This window comes from Nelusetta ayraudi, unplaced genomic scaffold (genome assembly GCF_046127955.1).
Source record: "Nelusetta ayraudi isolate G7.1 ecotype Tasmania unplaced genomic scaffold, CSIRO-AGI_Nayr_v1 ptg000092l, whole genome shotgun sequence".
NCBI classification, from domain to species: domain Eukaryota; kingdom Metazoa; phylum Chordata; class Actinopteri; order Tetraodontiformes; family Monacanthidae; genus Nelusetta; species Nelusetta ayraudi.
In genome coordinates, this window is record NW_027466142.1 from 2,352,902 (window position 1) to 2,372,472 (window position 19,571).

At 48.2% G+C, this 19,571-nt stretch overlaps 4 protein-coding genes across 6 annotated transcripts in view; 2 read left to right on the top strand and 2 right to left on the bottom strand.

Annotated features, from left to right (window-relative positions):
• Positions 1 to 405, bottom strand: part of kank1a (KN motif and ankyrin repeat domains 1a) — a 39,494-nt gene extending 39,089 nt beyond the window's left edge. For all 3 annotated transcript variants that reach the window (XM_076047259.1, XM_076047258.1, XM_076047254.1), the window contains exon 1: positions 273 to 405. The gene's annotated coding sequence lies outside the window, so the exon portion shown is untranslated. The remainder of the gene's footprint in view (positions 1 to 272) is intronic.
• On the top strand, positions 261 to 6,232 carry fbp1a (fructose-1,6-bisphosphatase 1a). Its single transcript, XM_076047264.1, has 8 exons — positions 261 to 372; positions 2,319 to 2,527; positions 3,252 to 3,414; positions 3,706 to 3,798; positions 3,909 to 4,049; positions 4,146 to 4,283; positions 4,684 to 4,803; positions 5,582 to 6,232. Exons 2-8 carry the CDS (start codon positions 2,358 to 2,360, stop codon positions 5,771 to 5,773), a joined length of 1,017 nt encoding a protein of 338 aa, XP_075903379.1. The 5' UTR covers positions 261 to 372; positions 2,319 to 2,357; the 3' UTR covers positions 5,774 to 6,232.
• Positions 6,233 to 7,132: 900 nt separating this feature from the next.
• fbp2 (fructose-1,6-bisphosphatase 2) lies at positions 7,133 to 14,639 on the top strand. Its single transcript, XM_076047265.1, has 7 exons — positions 7,133 to 7,426; positions 8,369 to 8,531; positions 8,988 to 9,080; positions 9,588 to 9,728; positions 10,013 to 10,150; positions 12,959 to 13,078; positions 14,349 to 14,639. The coding sequence occupies exons 1-7, from the start codon at positions 7,254 to 7,256 to the stop codon at positions 14,532 to 14,534; spliced, it is 1,014 nt and encodes a 337-aa protein (XP_075903380.1). The 5' UTR covers positions 7,133 to 7,253; the 3' UTR covers positions 14,535 to 14,639.
• A 1,217-nt stretch (positions 14,640 to 15,856) lies between these two features.
• ctsla (cathepsin La) lies at positions 15,857 to 19,485 on the bottom strand. Its single transcript, XM_076047263.1, has 8 exons — positions 19,336 to 19,485; positions 18,313 to 18,457; positions 18,080 to 18,202; positions 17,829 to 17,981; positions 16,955 to 17,179; positions 16,653 to 16,821; positions 16,446 to 16,563; positions 15,857 to 16,332 (listed from the first exon to the last, which is right to left on the bottom strand). Exons 2-8 carry the CDS (start codon positions 18,439 to 18,441, stop codon positions 16,233 to 16,235), a joined length of 1,017 nt encoding a protein of 338 aa, XP_075903378.1. The 5' UTR covers positions 18,442 to 18,457; positions 19,336 to 19,485; the 3' UTR covers positions 15,857 to 16,232.
• Between the last annotated feature and the right edge of the window lie 86 nt (positions 19,486 to 19,571).

Genomic DNA, 19,571 nt, shown 5'->3' on the forward strand with positions numbered 1-19,571 from the left:
TGCACGGTTAGGACGGTGTCAAGGGGGAAAAAAAGTGGAGGCAACACTTGAACACACCGAGCAGATACAACAAACACCATATGACTTTAAACATAATCCCGATTAAGCAGCAGCGCTTCATAGGATTGTCTCGTCTGCCTCCGCCCGCCCGCAGCAGGACCACCTGACCCAGAACGGGCTCCGATTAGAACACACCGTTGGAACAATGCAAACCAAAATAATACTCGGTGGAACGGAACACACGGTTGAAGTACGGTCCGGTTGGAACTCACCTGCCAGTTCACAGACACTATTGGCGGTGGTGGTCCGTCAACTCACACGGCGCCAAGTGTCTCCCTTGATGGACTTGAACGCACCTCCTCGCCGGTCGTGGTGAGTTCAGGTACTATCTCTCCTCCTCCTCACGCAGCGGCAGAGTAGTAGCAAAACAAAACAACAACCAAAAACTTCGCCTAAACTCTGCGGGTAGTTGTTTAATGTGTTTGCTTTTATTTCAATCTCCGCTGTGGACGACAAGTCCCGCCGTCTCCGCCGTCGGCAGCCTCTTTGTACTGGTCCGCCTCGGCACGCACTGGCAAGTCGCGAGTCCGCGCTCATGCGCAGTCGGTGGCGAGGCGAGCCCCCGTTCGGGGGCGGGGGTGCGGATGTGAAGGTCGCGCGGCTCCACAGGTGGCGTTAGCCTAGCTTTACTTGATTGGACTACAACCAGTCTGGACTTACTTGCGGAACAGAACCGAGACACGATGGTCTGACACTCCCAACGTTAAACCACCGTGCCGTGCCGGCTGTTTATTAAATTACCTACTCATTGGGTTCACACGGGGCTAATGTTTGGCTAAATGCAGTGGTGTAGTCTAGTTTATTTTAGTGGGTTTACTCGGATGAAAAAAACGAATAAATAATTAACACACTTTTATAAGAAATAAAAGTTCAGCAATCAAGTCCAAAAAAGTGGCACCAACACAAATACATTCTCAAACAGATCAGAACATAAAACGTAATTTTTCACATTTTTAAACGGGAAAGTGAAAAAACATACTGATACGCATCTTTGCGCATGTTTAAGTGGTTGTATGGTAATTCGGAACACTTTCTTATGGTTATATGGTGTATAGCTGTGTATCACGTAGAGACTACTCCCCTGGATAGCATTTAGGCTAAATGCTATCCATTGATATATTGTTTGAAACTTTAAACGATGTTGGTGTTCTAATACCATCGTGTTAGCTGAAATGTCTGTCTGACAGGATCGTGTCTACGCCGTTATACTTTATAAATATTTTTCGTCCGCCCACTCAGCAGCTCAAAATGTGCCATGCCGTCTCCCGTTCCCGTTTATGTGGTTCAGTGTAATTGATGATGATTAGCAGGATTTCGACAATTACATGCTAGATAAGAGTGAGTTAAAATGCGATTTGGAGCTGAGCTAACAAACACTGCCATCTTGTGGTAATGTGAAGGTATCGCACCGAGGAAACTTGTTGATGGGGGTTCACCATTGCCAGCGTAGCATTAAAGTTTGTTGCACTGATACAGTAAGAACAGCTTTGAAAAATAACTTAAACAAATTATCTGTAGAAACCAACGGCCTTACTTTGTCATTGTTTTTAGATTTGCAAGAAATGTATTACCTGATTTATTCAGACATCAAGCAGAGGGTAAACAAACAAAACAGCAAAATACTTGAATGTTCATCTACCATAGGGTTTTATGAAGAATGGATGCCAAATGGGCGAGCACTTGGTAACTTTTATCCACAACAGTCCACGTTTGGCTCAACACCCTTGACACAGGCATGTGGTGAATGAGGAAACGCACAGAAACAGCACTTTCCCCAACATCAGAAAATAGTGTCATCTGGTTTGGCTGGAATTTTGTACATGCGACGTAAAGGTGAAGTTATTGGACGGTAGGGAATCAATTATATACCATAGGCTAGTAGGGGACTTGTGGTACCTCAGAACAGTCCGTTCGGGACTTGTGAAAATGTGGACAGCTCGCTATCAGGAGCGATAAACACCTTTTGTCAGGATGTACTTGACCTGCTGAAAAGCACACCCGCCGCTTTGCGCAACACCGGCTTGCATTCAGACCTGCACAGCGCCTATTCTTCTGCTCACATCCACGTCTAGGCAACTTTATCATTTCATCACAACTCACTCGCGAGTTTGCACAAAGCGGATACTGTTTCCAACAAGGGGCCCCGCCTCTGGCGCGGCACCGGATTGGCCCAGGAATTCGCCCTCCCTTGCTTGGACGACTTCCGCGTTGCAGAGCATTTAAATGCCGCGGCGTTTCCTGCAACTTGTGCTCTTCAGGCTTCAGAGTTTCTGGTTAGGAGAAGATCGACCGCAGCCATGTCCGAGAGAGGGGGCTTCGACACCAACGTGGTCACCGTGACCCGCTTCGTCATGGAGGAGGGGAGGAGGGCCAAAGGCACCGGGGAGCTGACCAATCTGCTCAACTCCCTGTGCACGGCCGTCAAAGCCATCTCCTGCGCCGTGCGCAAAGCCGGGATCGCACACCTGTGAGTAAAAGCGCTTATGAGTGGGGGTCGGTTATTGACGTCAGTGGCGTCTTGCGTGGTTCTTGCGCGCTTGCGTTTCCGATCCACGTTGGCACCGACCGAGCAGGAGATTCAGGTTTTCGTGCAGCCAATAGGAGAGTGCGCGCCTCACTCGGCCACGCCCACTCTCAACATCTCCCGTAAGCGCTTGTGTCACGGCAACATGATGATGTACTGTCTTGTCACGCATTTCAAATACCCTGCCTGAGATGTCGAGTGGTGTGTTTTGATTCAGTTGTGACCCTCAGCACTAAAAGGAAACTGTGCTTCACGGTATTGAATCAGCTGTTAAAAGATGCAACGTCATGATTCAGATGCAGTTTTGTTATTGGCCCAGCGCTATAGAGTGATTCATCTGTTGAGCATAACAAACCTGTTAATAGGCTCAACAAAAATCCACCAATGCAGGAGTGACCAGTCTCTACAATTTCCTCATGGGTGGTTGCGTCTGTTGTTGCCGTTTCTCAATTGTGGAATCTTTTCCACGGCAGGCAAATGTTTTCTTAATTTAATGTCCCTTGATTCTTCTCAAAGATCTTTCCCAAAAACCCCTGAAATACCTCTTTCCACTCCATTGAACAGGTCAAAGCCACCAAACTCTTTACTAACCATAAAATCCTGCTGTTGGCAGTGAGCTTTCCAAATATCGTTCACTCAATCTTCTCCATCTTCCGTGTCTGCTCAGGTACGGCATCGCCGGCAGCACCAACGTGACGGGCGACCAGGTGAAGAAGCTGGACATCCTGTCCAACGACCTGGTCATCAACATGCTCAAGTCGTCCTTCACCTCCTGTGTGCTGGTGTCGGAGGAGAATGAGAAGGCCATCATCATAGAGCCGGAGACGAGGGTATGCATGTGTGTGTGGTTGTGTTTGGAGACACTCTGAAGCTCCTTCTGACCCACTGAACTAAAGTGGGAGCTCATCTTCAGAAACTGGATCTTCCAGTTTGGCTGGTCTTCCTGTGTCTTTTTACAGCTCCTCTTATTTTACTACACACTATCAGAGGGATCGAATGAGCAAAAATAAGTCGAGGATCTATTGTGCAAAAACACTGGGAAAGTCGACATGCACTCTTGATTGAGTAACACCGCATTCGACTCCACAGAGCGGCCAGAGATCATTTTTGTCTCCTTTCAGGGCAAATACATCGTATGTTTCGATCCTCTGGATGGCTCGTCCAACATCGACTGTCTGGTCTCCATCGGAACCATCTTTGCCATCTACAAAAAGGTACGGGCCATGGTCGGGGGGGTCAGCTGCACCTGGGTCAAAGGTCACACTCAAATCTTTTTTTTATCTGCCGCAGCGACGTGACATTTGTGATGTGCGTTTCCCTCCAGGTTACAGACGACGAACCGTCTGAGAAGGACGCCCTGCAGCCCGGCAGGAACCTGGTGGCGGCGGGCTACGCCCTCTACGGCAGCGCCACCATGATGGTGCTCTCCACCGGCCACGGAGTCAACTGCTTCATGCTCGACCCTGTCAGTCTTTTTTTAAAATCGAGAGAAAAAAAAAAAAACAGATACCAGAGCTTTGATCAGAGTTTTTGATTTTCTTCTCCCTGTTCCGCCCATCAGTCCATCGGCGAATTCATCCTGGTCAACCACGACGTGAAGATCAAGAAGCGAGGGAATATTTTCAGCTTGAACGAGGGCTACGCCATGCACTTTGAGCCGGCGGTGACGGAGTATCTGCAGAAGAAGAAGTTCCCACAGGTAACCAACCACACGCGAGCCGTTTCAGTTCATATTTATTTACACAGCAGGGGAAATGAACGTCTGGAAGAACCTGTTCATTTTTTCTCTAAAAAATGTAGACAGTTATGTAAGATTCAAATGTAAAGTGTACTCTTTCTCCTTACTGCTTGGCTGCTGTATACTCTGCAAATGTCCCCGTTGTGGGACAATAAAGGCTCGTATTATCTTATCCTCCAGCTGTAGCAATATTTTGAAATGCCAACTCTCATGATGTTGTAATTCTCTGTTTGTAATGTCAATTTGCAGGTTGTGTAAATACGGCCAGATATTCTGAAGTTCAGCTTTATTTATTAGTTCCAGTTCAGAGCTGGGGGTTTGTTTGGTTTTTTTGTCTTAATATCGGTCAATTATTCTACAGGACGGCTCGGAGCCCTACGGAGCTCGTTACATCGGTTCCATGGTGGCAGACGTCCACCGGACGCTCATGTACGGAGGCATCTTCTTATACCCTGGAAATGTGAAGAGCCCAAAAGGAAAGGTGAGCTCCTCCACTTTCAAAGGAAGAAGGAAGGATCCATCTCAACCCTTTTCCATTCACAGCCTGAGCAAATGGCAACACCGTGTTTAGTTGCCGTGGTTGGAAGTGGAGGCCAACGGCCGGCGATGTAATTTCCTCTGTCACTACGTTGAGGAAAGTGTCACAATGTTGTGTCTCTTGTCACATCTGTAAGTGGTCGGAGGTTCCAACCGAATGTGAAGGAGCTGAGCAGCGGAAAGTGAATCGTGGCTGGGCGAAGAAATCGTTCAAGCAGTGCTTCATCATGTGCCCAAATTGCACGGAAAAGTGTTTTCAAAACGTTCAAATGGTATTCACGACTTTAAAGCGACTGCAAACAGAGAGGACAGTTACAATCCAATCTGATGCCAAGGATAAAAGCATCAGCACTTTGCAGACAAGTGGGTTTAAAAATAAATAAGAGTTCACCCAGGACGGTGAAAACAGTTTGAACTGACAGTGAAACAGAGGTGCTGAAATAATAATAAAAAAGCCCCTTTTTTTTTCTTTTTTTTTTTATAACTTTCAGTTTAAAAGATTGTAAACGGCTTAAAATCCAAATATAACCCAAAGGAGTGGGGCGATACATAGAAATAAAAAGAAAAGACTGTGTCGACCACACCTAAATAGTCAATTTGATAATTTTTTCAGTGAGGTGGTGCTGAATCAGCCTTTTAAATGACTAAATAAAGAAAGAAAACTGCCCCCTCCCCCCTCCCCCCGATAAACACACTAATCAACTCCCTTCATTTCCCCGAAGCTGCGGCTGCTGTACGAGGGCAACCCCATGGCTTACGTCATCGAGCAGGCGGGCGGCATGGCCTCCACCGGCCACGAGAACATCCTGGACATCCAGCCTGAGAGCATCCACCAGAGGGCGCCCGTGGCCATGGGCTCCCCCGACGACGTGAAGGAATACATCGCCATCTGCAAGAGGCACGCCAAGAAATGAGGACGGCGCTGAGCCACTGAAGTCTGCCAGCAACTGGACTTGTTTGTTGTACATCTGTTTTCCCCCGTCATGTCTTTCTTGTCACATGAAGGTTCAAATGGTTTCTGAAGGCCCCAAACATTGGGAGGTTTGTCACGTGTCACATCAGCAGTTTTCCTGCTCCGTGGTGTCGGTGTGGAAACCTAACAGCTGCATGTACTGCACACACATTCTGCATAAACGCTGCCAAAGATCACAACTGTGCCAAAAAAAAAGAAGAAAAAAAAACATGTCAAGATGGATACGCTTGAATGAAAACCAAAGCTGAATATCAGAAGAACTTCCTCTTCAGCACTTCCTTAAATTAAAATGCATTCTGCACACATCAAGGACCAAATACAGGCTTTTAATGCAATAAACCGTGATGCCTTTTGTACTCGAACAGCTGCTGGAAATAAAGTCCTATTGAATAGACATGAATCATGGAAAAATAAGTGAGAGTTTCTTTGATTTAGCACATACCTGGTGTCAGAAAGATGTGAGATCCAGGCAGAAGATCAGCTGCCTGAACAGCCAATAATTCTAAATCTTACAAACTGGGCTTTTTAATGGGAAAACCCCCTTTTAGTTGTATAAGAAACACTTCAGTGGGAGCAGCTAAGGTTGTAGCTGCTTGCTGCTTTTCTTCTTCTGTGGTGTTTAGAGGCAGTCTGCAGCCAGTTGCGTCCTGATTGTGTCAAGACACTGATTGGTTCCGCAAGCAGTTCCGGCTGAAAGTGCTCTTCATTGGAGCTTTTCAAGAGGGATTTGCTAAATTTCATTCGGTATTGCAGGAAAAAGACGTTTACATCAAAGTATTAAAAAAAAAAAAAAAAAAAAAAAAAGCCTCTAAATGTGTCAATGGGTGGATTTAAAGGAGGGTGGTTTTATTTAATGAATTGGCAGATATTCAGTTTACCAGTGAGGCTGACCTTTCAAGTGGAAGGTCAGGAAAGCTCACCGAGCCACGGTGACATTTAAAGCTCTCTTCAGCTGCTGCTGTGGCAAAAAATTTGCACGTGGACCAACGAGACATAACCCTCTGTCTGTCTTCCGTGAGGAGGCAGTTCTGAGAGAGGTTTCTGGGAAAACAGGAGGTGGGACCAAAAAGCTGCTTCTACTTCCTCTGCGTCCATGCAGTTGAAATATTCAGCTCACAGTTCCTGGCGTCGCACTGTTGCAGCAGAACTTGAGTTTGTTCAGAATCAAACTGTTCCCTTGTCTGCAGCAGACACATGACACCCACACACACCCACACACACATGCACACACACACACATAGTCTTCCACTCTGCTGCACACACAAATAGATCCCCGGCCTGCCTGCCTGCCTGCCCCTCATGTCTCTGGGTATGAAAAGCATTTGGCTCATAATGAGCGAGCTCACTTGCTGTCGGCCCGATCTGCTGCTGCTGCTGCTGCTTCTCCTCAGCCGGCACCGCCCGGAACACACTGACCAGACATGTCGGACCAGTCGGCCTTTGACACGGACGTATGGACCCTGACCCGGTTCGTCATGGAGACGGGCCGCCAGGCTAAGGGGGCGACCGGTGAGCTGACCCAACTCATCAACGCCATGCTGACCGCCATCAAGGCCATCTCTTCGGCTGTGCGCAAAGCCGGCCTGGCTCACCTGTAAGTACCTGGTGGGAGGTGGGAGGAGCTTTAAAAAGTCGCAGCTGATCAACGTTTGCTTAAAGGTCCCATATTAGACAAAACATAGCCTTTCAGAAGGCCTGTAGTTCTGGAATCCAGAAGTCAGCAAGGACTCATGGACCTGAGAGTGGGTGTCATACGAAGCCTTGCAGGTTGCAGACTGCATGGCTGCTACACTCGGCTGGTGATATCAGCTGCCGATCAGCAGCTCCCGGGCCAAAGACGGTTGTTTGACATTTTGCTTCACTCCAACAGTATATCAAGGAGCCATGACTGACTGGTCTGAGATCTGAGATTGCACAGCTAGTCACAGAGGCTGCGCTTCTGACGCAAACACAGGGCTTCGTGCTCAGTGCTGCACGGCCCGCTGATAAATGGGCTCTGCGGGGGGGGGGGGGGGGGGGGGTTGTCCCAGGTTAAAAGAAAGATGAAATTAAACAGTGTGGATTATTTTTTCTTTGTAAATAAAATGTAAATTAAAAGCTCTTTGTTTGGACGACAGAGCAGAGAGAAGAACCAGTGTTCTGTAGGATCTTTTATGTTGAGAGCCTTGAAATAAACAAAAAAAAAGAAAATCAAACATCTTTTCAAGTTTTCAAGTGAAGCCAATAACCTCATATTTTTTGCCTGGTATGAGAAAAGGCATTGTTTTAAATGGGGAAACAAACACTGAGCTCCTTGTCACCGATCTATTGTGGTGCAAAAGTCCAAAAAAAAGATTTTAACTGGACAAATCTGGGCCAATGACAGCAGACAAAGAGCGCTTCATGACTGACTCAAGTTACATAACCAGACACAAATCGACATTGTTTGAAGCTAAATGAGATAACTAATGATTACAGAATTCCTGGAGGCATTTTGTACGGCAGGCAGGTTTGCGAGTGTGTAATTGTGAAGCAGCTGATTGGTCGGTGTGTGCAGGCAGGGTTTGGCGGGCTCGGTCAACGTGACAGGGGACGACGTGAAGAAGCTGGACGTCCTGTCCAACGACCTGGTCATCAACATGCTGCAGGCCTCCTACGGCAGCTGCTGCATGGTGTCCGAGGAGAACAAGGAGCTCATCGTCACGCCCAAAGACAAGAGGGTGAGTGGATGCCGGTCACGTCGGTGAGATCCAGACACAATTTACCAAGCCACCCAGATGGAAGCTGCCAGTAATACTGATAATATCTGCAACTTCACCTTGCTTCCACTTGGTGTCGCCAAAGTGCCCACGGAGACACAGGGAGAACATGCAAATTCCACAAAGAAAGACCCCAGGGCCAGAATAGAACCTGCAGCCTTCTTGCTGTGGCCGCTGCACCACTCTGTCTCCCTAACACAAAATTTGTTCAACTAGTAACAAATGTATGTCAGACCAGCAGATTCTCGTGTAATATTCTTGCATCCCGTCGCAGAAGATGCCAATTTTCTTTGGTTGTTCTTTAGAATGCTTTGTACTGTGCACTAAATTATTATCATCACTAAAATAACATGCTTGTACTGTGTTCAAAACAAAAAATGTTAAGGTTTTTGTCTATCTGGCTTGATGTTGTCACAGGGGAAGTACGTGGTCTGTTTCGATCCCCTGGACGGCTCCAGTAACATCGACTGCTTGGCCTCCATCGGCACAATATTTGCCATCTACAAGCGGGTTAGTTGAAGTGAACGTTCGGGTTTGAACTTTCTATCAGTATGACTCCAGTGTGTATACAGATTCCACACTGGAGAAATAGTGATAGGTTTGTGTACCTTTCAGGAAATGCAGAAATGCTCTTTTAACACTAGAGGTCAGTGTGATGCAGAGAGAGCTGCCGGCCCAACAGGGTCACTGTCAGGTTTACGGTAAATTACAACCAGAAGTGACTCAAGTAACACGTGTTGCACAACTATGCAAACAGTCACTGGGCATTGTAACATCAACAACACCTGGAGCAGCATCCTGGAGAGGCCAGCAGAACAGTAGCTGATAAAGATGAGTCACACACGCCACCAAGTGACACCTCTGAGGAAGGCCGAAGCTGAAACATGTCAAAGGAGGACAAACAGAACCCTTGTCTGAACAGAAGAAGAACACAATCCTATGAAAGAGAGAAAGTTTCTTGTAGATAGTCTGGCGCTGCACTGTTTACTCACCCTCTTGGCTTGCGGCTGCTTTCAGGTTTCGGAAGAGGAGCCCACAGAGAAAGACGCCCTCCAGCCGGGCAAGAACATCGTGTGTGCTGGCTACGCTCTGTACGGCAGCGCCACCCTGATGGCCATCAGCACCGGTGCCGGCCTCAACTTCTTCATGCTGGACCCGGTGAGTTCCTTCACTCACCCACTCACCTGCAGCTTCAAAGAAAATGAAACAAAGAAGCTGTGTTTATTAAGTTATGGGCTTGTTGTTGTTTTGCTTCCAAAAAAACCCCAGGAAACCAAAGTGTAGTATTTTTTTTTTGTACCAGCCATGTGACCTTTGCCATGATTTCCATTTAGAATCCTTCAATAACCCTCAAATCTTAAAAAATCTCCTTCTCTGAATCTTCTCTCAATGTTCTTCTTCTTCTTCATTTGTCTCACGTCCTCCCCACTTTTTACACTCAGGCCATCGGTGAGTTCATCCTGACTGAGAGGAACGTGAGGATCAAGCCCAAGGGGAAGATCTACAGCCTCAACGAGGGCTACGCCAAGTACTTCCACCCCTCCATCAACGAGTACCTCAAACACAAGAAGTACCCCGAGGTGAGTGTGTCGCTGCTGGTCTCCTCTGTTCTGCTGACGCTGACACAGTTCCGCTCCACTTCAGCCTCTCACGTGAATCCTGGTCAAGTGTTTGCTCTGCAGGAATGAGATTCTCTATGGTCAGCAAGCGGAGGGGGTTGGAGTTCAAAAGAATTGAAAAAAAGGATCAGCTGATACTTTTTTTAAGCTACTGATTCTGCTGCACGGTCGTGGGAGGTGTCTGGATCCAATCCCAGCTGTCACAGGGCGAAGGCAGGGTTGCACTTAGAAAGACAAACCAACCAATCACACCCACACCTGTGGACTATTCAGAGTTCCAATTGGCCTCAGTTTACAGACTGTGGGAGGAAGCTGGAGAACCCGGAGAGAACCCCCGCAGACGCAGGGAGAACATGCAAAGTCCTACACAGACGGTTATCTTTGCTGCGAGGCGGCTTTGCTAACCACAAAACTCAGATGCTTTTTTTTCCTGGTTGCCTCACTGTTGAAATAAAGGGCTGCAGCTCCTGTCGTTTCCAACTTGAAATCTGTAGTTGGACGACTTGAGGGAGCCCCGTGTCAGCAGGTGCAACACGTAGAGCTGCTCAAGTGCAGGAGGCTCTTAGTCATGTGACGCACAGTGCGTGTCGCCGGGCAGATCAGGGGCGGAGCTCCATCAGCTGAGGCGTCAGACGGCCATGCGGGAAACACGCTGGTTCCTCAGGAAACATCTGGAAACTCTGATCTCCAGACGAGCACAGTCAGCACTCGGCCGGCACGATCGCCGGCAGAGGTCTTTTTTTGGGGGGTGGGAGGTCATCATGTCATTATCTCTTGCTTAAAACTGCCCTCTTTGAGTAGTCTGGGCTGTTTTCAGCGTGGATCACCCGACTGGTGACTGTGAGCTGCCTGTTTTTCTGGCTGCGCTCGACTCCAGCAGCAGAAAAATGGAAGGACGTCCCAAATCAGTAGAAGGCAGCAGTGGAGGCGAAATAGCAACAGCTTGTCTCACTTGGCGGAAAAAGGAATGCAGATGCTGACAGACGGACAAATGCAGAGGGAAGTTGTTTCTTCTCTCAACGAGCGTTCAAAGTCGGGAACTCCAGCCAGTCGTCTGGAGAAAGCTGGAATGCTGAGTCACGCTCAGATCTGTGCAGGAAGGCAGGAAATAGTCGACAGAGTTATTGAAAAGTCCAGTGTTTAATATTTTTAAAACTCTATTGGCATGAAATGGAGTTTTAAAAAACAACACGCATGCTTTTCAGGAAGATAGAAGCCGTTTCCTAACAATGAGCATTTACACACCACAAAACATGCAGGTGTTTCTCCATCAGAGTGGAACGCGACCTTTGCTTGTTTTTTTACCCTGATGACGTGAGATCTTACGAGGCCGGTCGATGCTACTGAATCTTCCTGCACTGCGTCTTTAAATTGTACAGTGGAGTCAAAATCATCAGGTGCCTCCTGACACAGAAACACACCGTCTGCTTCTCTGCCTCGTGTATTCTCTCCCTTAGTTTTCAAAACCTTTTCAATGTTGTGTAAACTGTTGTGTGAGAGCACGCTTCCTCCCCACTTGGACACGCCCTCCTGACTCTGGGCTCTGTGACTCAGCAAGCACATGACTCTGCGTCACGTTGTGCCGGTCTGAACACGAAGCTGCTGTCTTCTGCTCCACAGAGGACGTTGCCGCTCCAGACTTCAGGGCGTGCAGCCCTGCAGGGGATCTGATGGCAACAACAACCCCGATTAAAACACGCACAACGGGACCAAACGTGGAAACTTAACTCCCTGATTAACCCGTTGAGCCAAAAGCAGCTGCGTTTATCCACACAGGCCTTTAGGTGGCGAGTCCCCTCATCTGCAGGTGGACTTTGACCTGTCTGATGTTTGCTTTCAGGTGTTGTTTCCAGCAGGTCACAGCATTTCGTTGGAACTGATAAAGCTGGGAGGCAAATTTACAGAAAGAACCACACAGTAATATTTTCTCTTGCGGGTCATAAATTAATTATTACCTTTGCCAACAGGGAGAGGTGGCTGTGTATGTCTTTGCCCCGACATGAACAGTAGAATGACCTCAATCATGGTGAACTGAATCTTCATTTGGTGCACAGATTAATCAAGCTGAATCCATCTTTAAAACAATGCACCCGCCACGTTTCAAAGTCCCAGTCAGGGCTCAGTTTCTATGGTTTTCAGTATGAAAAGACAGAAGAACAAGAAGTCGTCTGAAAAGTCAAAACAAACAGTAACTTTACATAAGCTGAGAGCTTTGGGAGTTACAGTGTTCTTTTCTGCTCCGCCTGACCTTGTTCACTTCTGCTTGCTCAAAACAACTCGTCAGTTCAGACAGCAGGTGACATTGGAGGAGGAGCAGATTGTGTCTTTAGTTCACAAAGCAACAACAACAGGCGAAGATGTCCAAAGTTTTTGCTCTACAACCACTGCCGGCTCTGCACATCTATTCCGGGTTCCACTGGTTCCTGGTGGAGCCGCAGTCAAGCTGCTCCCAGTGGAGCTCAGCAGTGGTTTGCATTCTCAGACTGTTTCCCCCCATCCCCAGACTGGTTCTAAACGTCCTGAACAGCTTGTTACAACAGGCAGCTGGTGCAGCAGCCTCCAGTGTCATGTGCCGCTCTCCAGCTGGAGGCCCTATTTATAGAACGCAGTCAGCTATTTGTGAGTGAGCCTCACAAATAGCTGACTGCACAAGTGACCTTAAAGGTGTTTAATGGCTCTAATATAACAACAACAACAACAATAATAATAATAATAATAATAATAATAATAATAATAATAATAATGATGAATCCTCCCTCTGTCCTGCAGGATGGCAGCGCCCCCTATGGAGCGCGCTACGTGGGCTCCATGGTCTCAGATGTTCACCGGACCATCGCCTACGGAGGCATCTTCATGTACCCGGCCAACGAGAAGAGCCCCAAAGGAAAGGTAGGCGCCGGAAAATCTTTTCAGCAATTCTCACCAAAAAGTGAGAGTGGCAAAAAAAAAAACAAGTATGAAAACCTGCAGCGAAAGAGTAAGAACCCTGCTGAGGCTGGAGAAGAGGCAGAACACAGCAGGGGGGTGAGATCAGAGTGAGCTGATGACTGCAGACAGCAGCCTCAGGGCTCTTCATGGGAATCAAGGGTCCTCCAGCCTCCTGCAGCACCGCAGGTCATCAAACAGACATCCACCACAAACACACTGACAGAGAAAACGGCAGGAGGATCGATTAAAAACCGAGAGCCAGACCCTTGACACCAGACCGGCCTCGTCTCCTCGCCAGCTGCAAGGGGCCCAAAACCTCTCAAGGCAATAAACCAGAGAATGAGGCTGCGTCCCACTGGCCCACTTCACTGTGATCACGCTGCGGTGGAAGGTGGCCGACGTGCTGCTGACTCACCAGCAGGATTAGGAGGCCCCGCTGCTGTACGAACCAACCGGTTACACATTCACCTGACACCTCGCTGGATGTAGAACAAGCACTCGAGTCGCCTCAGATACTGTCTCCGTTGCGTCACTTTAAGTGTTTTTGCAACATTAATTTGACTCAGTTCTGTGTCAATGATAATGTTAGGACAAAGGATCAGTTTCAACTGGCCACAGCGTGGCCGTAAACAGAGGAGTGAACAGGCTGGTGCTCAGTAGGCTGTTATCCATGATGCTGATTGGAGTATTGAGATACATGCCAACACTTTAATCTGATTGGAAACCATGGAGATGCTCCATATGAATCAGAGATCCCCCCCCCCCACCCCCCACATCAGCTCCCTCAGCCATGAAACTGAAAGTCAGGTTGAAAATAAAGATGTGTATTAACATGTATGCACCTTATTGTGTCACCATAACACGGGCAAAGTAACACAATATAAGGCAGTTCCAGAGCGCCAGACTTCTAAAGTGAGACAGAATTCAGACTCTGACTTAAGACAACAATTTACCAGAAAAAGCAAAGATTTTCCTTGACTGATCGTCACATGACAGGACTAAAGATGTGAAAAACGAGAAACCCTTCACTGAGTTCCCTGTATAGCACCATGACATAACTGGTGTGAACCACCAGCGGTCGGTTTACCACAATGTCCTCCAGCAAAACAGTGGAATCACAATAAGTTCTGCCACACCACTCAGTCACTGACTCATCTGCTGTCATAATAATAATAATAATAATAATAATAATAATAATAATAATAATAATGCCTGGCTGCTCTCTCCACAGCTGCGGCTGCTGTACGAGTGCAACCCCATCGCCTATCTCATCGAGCAGGCGGGAGGCCTGGCCACCACTGGCACCCAGAGGATCCTGGACGTCCAGCCAGAGGCGCTGCACCAGCGGGTGCCCTTCGTGGTCGGCTCCACGGACGACGTCAACGAGTACCTGTCCTTTGTCAAGAAGTACCAGTGAAGCTGCAGAAAAGAAAAAAGAAATTAAAAAAAAACCACTCATGTGCACCTGAACTTGCCGTTAACAACAGCTGCTTGTTTTGCAATAAATGGAATCATGAATCAGTGCAGTACCACCTGTCATACTCTGTTTTACACATATGAATACACAGAAACAAAAGAACTTGTGATAATTAAAGAACCAGCTTATTCTCACAGGTCTGGTCAGAAAAAGTGCATTTATTGAATTTGACAAGTTCAACACAATACATCCAACATTGCTGCCAAGTTATTCTGTTTATTTACATACAGTACCACTACACAATAAAAAGCTTCATCATTGTGCAGCAGGGCGGGCGACCCAATCGAGCAGTTGTTTCGTTGCATCATGTTGTTTTGTTTTCAGCAAAAGGAAATTTACAGCCTGAAAAACAGGCCAGTTTCCCACTAATCCCAGAGCAGCTTGGAATACTTGGCTCAGATTACAAGGGGAGGGAGAGTTCCCCTTGCTTGTAAAGGTACCCTCAGCATTCACTCCAGTAGAAAAAATAAATCAATATAATAATGTGAGTAATGATGTTTGAACTTGAAGTTTGAATAATGACACTATCTGAAGTTTACACTGATGTAACACAGATATTTGGCGGAGAGTGTGCAGCTCCAGGGGCGACTCAGCCGTTGCCTCAATCGGCACCATTGTTTCAGGAGCAGTAATCCTTGAAGACGTGGTGAGGATCAACGACAGCTGAAGTGCACAGAGCTGCCCAGGCCGAGTCGCTGGTTCGAGTCCCGACCACACAATGTTCCTGGCAGCTGCGCTGCGTTCACCGTGTCTGAAGAGCCAATGCTGATCTCAACCAGCTGACCAACCTCAGAGGAGCTCCAGAGTGCTGGTGCAACACACCTCGCAGCAACAAGGTTGTGGGTTCAAGTCTCAGACTCCAGAGTGCTGGTGCTGGGGCCACACGCCTCGCAGCAACAAGGTTGTGGGTTCGAGTCCCAGACTCCAGAGTGCTGGGGCCACACGCCTCGCAGCAACAAGGTTGTGGGTTCGAGTCCCAGACGGGGCATTTTCCAGCGGGCGCCAAAACCCACGATTGTGGAAAAGGTCCCTTGTTCTGATGTCACAAAGGGCACCGTTAGTTATTGAGAACCTCCCAACAAAACATCAGCTACAGCAGGAAACTGAAATGCTGTCAGCAGCTGCTGATGACAGTGATGTGGTGATGAATGAAGTGTTGAAGAGTTTTCAGGAGCCCCGGCGGTGACAAATGCATTGGTGAAAACCCTTTTTAAAAGTGAGTCAACAATTTAAGAAGAACCAGTAAAACTCCAAAGACCAAATTAGTGTTCTACTATTTTTATTCATGCACTCATAATCACAGTAAAAGTAGAAAATAAAATCATTTACAATGGCCAGAGCACGTTATACACATATTTACAAAACAATAAAACACTAAAACTTTTTTAGTAATGTGGCGGAAAAACACAGCCGGAAAAACAAGAGAAAAAAAAATTAACGGAAAGTTTCCCCTTCAAGAACAAACAAAACAGTGTTTCTCATTAAAAATCAAAACGCAAAAAAGAGGGGAGCAGCATCTCCAGCTGAGGCAGACCAAAGATTCGTCACTCATCTCGGCAAAACTATTGCAATTTAAAGAAGAAAAAAAATCAAATAAAAAGCCCGCTATGGTGCTACAGAGGAAAAGCTGGGCAAAAATTAGACCAGAGGGTAACTGGCCGCTGTGGCAATTCCACAGTGGTTCTGCCTGTCCTTGGCCATTCGGATGTAGCCCTTGTCTCCCCAGTTCGGACTCCAGCTGCAGGGGCACAAGACACACACGGTCAGTCTGCTGCCAGTCGTCGCACAAATCAACTTCACTCTCAAATCAGTGGCCTTTTTCTTTTTTGCTTTTTCGCTCGCTGGGCTCACCTGTTCTTCACAATCCAGTAGTGCTGTCTGTCCTCGTCAATGCTCTCGTATCCGTAACCCACCAGCAGCACGCCGTGGTCCAGCTCCTCGCTGCTGCAGTTCTTGTCATAGTAGATTCCTGGAGAGCACAAGACCTTATTAGACCGCAAACTTAAAGGATCCGAGGGAGAAAAAAAAATGAAATGCTTGAGTGAAGCGAGCACCCACCGGAGTGGTAGAACTGGAAAGACTGGTGGCTGGCGTCGATGGCGACCGACACGGGGCCGACGGAGGCCACGGCCTTCATCAGGGAGCGCTCGTTGCCGGTGGGGATGTCGATGAAGCCGGTGTCATTGGCAGAGTTGAACTTGGGGTTATAGCGGCAGTTTCCCTCGTCCTGGAAGCAGGAAAAACACCACAAGTCAATAATCAGTCATTGGTCATCAAACAGTGAACTAAATCATCAAGAAAAAAAAAACAAGGGCCGAGGCGTCTGCTAATCATAAAAAAGTGGGAGGTTGGTTACTGACCGTGGCCTCGTAGGGGTAGGAGTCCTCAGAGTCCAGGCCGTGGTTTTTCTGGATGTAGGTGAAGGCCTGGTCCATCAGACCACCGTTGCAGCCCTGGTTGCCCTCCTCTCTGGAGCAATCCACCAGGTTCTGCTCGCTCAGGGACACCAGCTTGCCCGTCTTCCTGAAGTGCTGACCCTCCAGAGAGCCGGTGGTGCTGAAGGCCCAGCAGGAGCCGCACTGACCCTGAGAGAAACACACACACACACAGATGCACCCGGTGAAGATCAGGACGTTTGTCTTCAGTTGAAGCCGCTCTTGGTGTCGCGTCGCTGCCGTTAAATTTGGACTGTTCGCTTCAGTGTGTTTACAGCGGCTCGGCTTACAGTGTGTTATTGGGTCACATGCCACTGAGGCTGTGTGTAGAGGAGGTGGGGGCGAGGGGGCACTGTGTGCAACCGAGAGATAAAAACAACAACATATACGAGTGCGACAAGAGCGTCTGTCTTATCGGAGCGTTGCACTGCGGGCAAAACATTCACCAGAGGGGTGAAAGTTCCCTCGTCCACCGGCATGTTTACACGTCTGTGCTTCACCCTCCATCAACGCTGCTGCTGCTGCTGCTGCTACTAACAGTGCTTGCTGTCACTGTGTGCTGCCTTTCCAGCAACCACACGGCGCTGAACAACATCTCTGCACTGACAGAGGATGCTGCCTCCATTAAAGCCAATAAAAATAAAAAAAATCCTTAAATGCATTTAATCATCGTCTAATCCAGGTGTGGGCAAACTACGGCCCCGGGGCCAAATGCTGTTTCATCTGGAACTTGAAGAAATTGTATTAATAGTCAGTAAGCCTAAAATAGCCATAGTTCATTCATTTTTCCAGGACTCACCTGGTCCTTAACGTCGGTGACGTAGCCATTCTCCCTCCAGTCGACCTTCTTTGGGGCCTCGAGGAAGGCGGGCTCCATGAACAGGGAGCCGCTGCGCTTCTTCTGGGTCTTATGTGCGTAGCCGTTCATCACCTGCCTGAACTCCTCGTGCGTCTGCGAGTTGGAGGGAATGCAAAAAAGACGTGGATCAGCACTCAGCGCTGAAGAGGAACGGCTGGTGTGTGCCGAGGAAAGAGGTGTGGGGATCTTACCAGGTCTCCAAAGTGGTTCATGCCCAGGCTGTAGGTGTGCTTGCCCATAGAGTGCTCCAGGTTGTGCATCTCAATCATCATCAGGTTCTTCTCCCAGACCAACCTCCTCCAGGTCTCCTCCTTCTGCAAGAAGCACAACACAAACCCCAAACACCGTCAGACATCTTCTCCGCCACACAGTGAGGCCCGGTGTGACCAGTCGCGGCAGGACAGGCTGCGTCTACTCCACCCACCTCATGGTAAGTCTTGGAGTGAAATCCCTTCCACTCATCCCAGTGTTTGTCCAGGGACGAGTCCAGCATCGGCGCTGACAGAACTCCGCTCAGGCACAGGGTCACAGCGAGCACGGCTACAGGCAGCATGATGGCGGGCGGCTTCCTGCAACAAAACAACAACATTCATCATCATCATCATGATCATGATCAACATCGACGAGGTGACGTCATGCATCTACAGCCAACAACCAGGTGGCGCAGAGTTGTGAGGGAACACGCTGTTCTTTGTTGTTCAACTAGGAGGAAGCGAGAGAAAACTGCTGGTTCACTCCTCATGATTCACTGCAGGACGGAAGCTGCCAGCGGACAAACAAAAGAAGGACTAAACAGGCTGCGGATCCTTAAAGTCGACCGTGGAAACGCATTAAAAAACCCGGGCTGTTGGCGTCCGAGAGGTTCGCTGCTGCCGCGGAGCAGAACCTGGAAGCTGGGCCGAGCTCCTCCCAGAAAGCAGCTTGTTTTGCTGGCAGTCACGGGACCAGCAGCTGCGGCCTCCTCGGCACCAGCACTCCCAGCTGGACCGACCAGGAAAACTAGCAGCGACAAACTGAAACTCGAAACCGGCAGCGGGTTATGAAAGCGGAAAACTATCCGTTTCGTTTCGTTTGTCCCCCGAATTTTCTCCACAGGTTTTGTGGGGAGAAAAAAAAAAAGTGTAAATAAATAATAACAGTAAGGGGTTAGCAATGCTAGCAGCCTGTAGCTGTGGATCAGCTAGGCGACGACAAAGGAGCCCAACAACAAGCAAGAAAAACACGGCATAAAGATGAGGATTAAAAAAACTCGCCACATTTTACAAAGAAAAATCGATAAATGAGAAAAATGAAAAAAGGAGCTTGGTTGTCATTATCCTGCGCTCAGTTAAACAACAACAAAGCCACACAAAAAAAAACTGGTAGAAAAACCGTTTCACCGCCGATGGAACAGCCGCTTTTCAGAATCTGGGATTTAAAGGTGAAAAAAATGCAAAAGAAAACTCACTTGCTGAAGAGTTGAGGAGTTCGTTGAGGCTGGAAGGCTCCGGTGGAGAAAAACAAGTGCTATTGCTGCGATCTGGGCAGCCTAATAAAGGTCCGACGAGCCGCAGCGGGGGCCGCCCAGCCGCGCTCCGATTGGTCAGCACCACTGAGGTCCCGCCCTCTCAGTGCTGATGCTCTCATGGACGCACGTGAGTCCCTGTCGGTGGTTGGAATGGTGTCCGGAGATGCCCCCCCCCC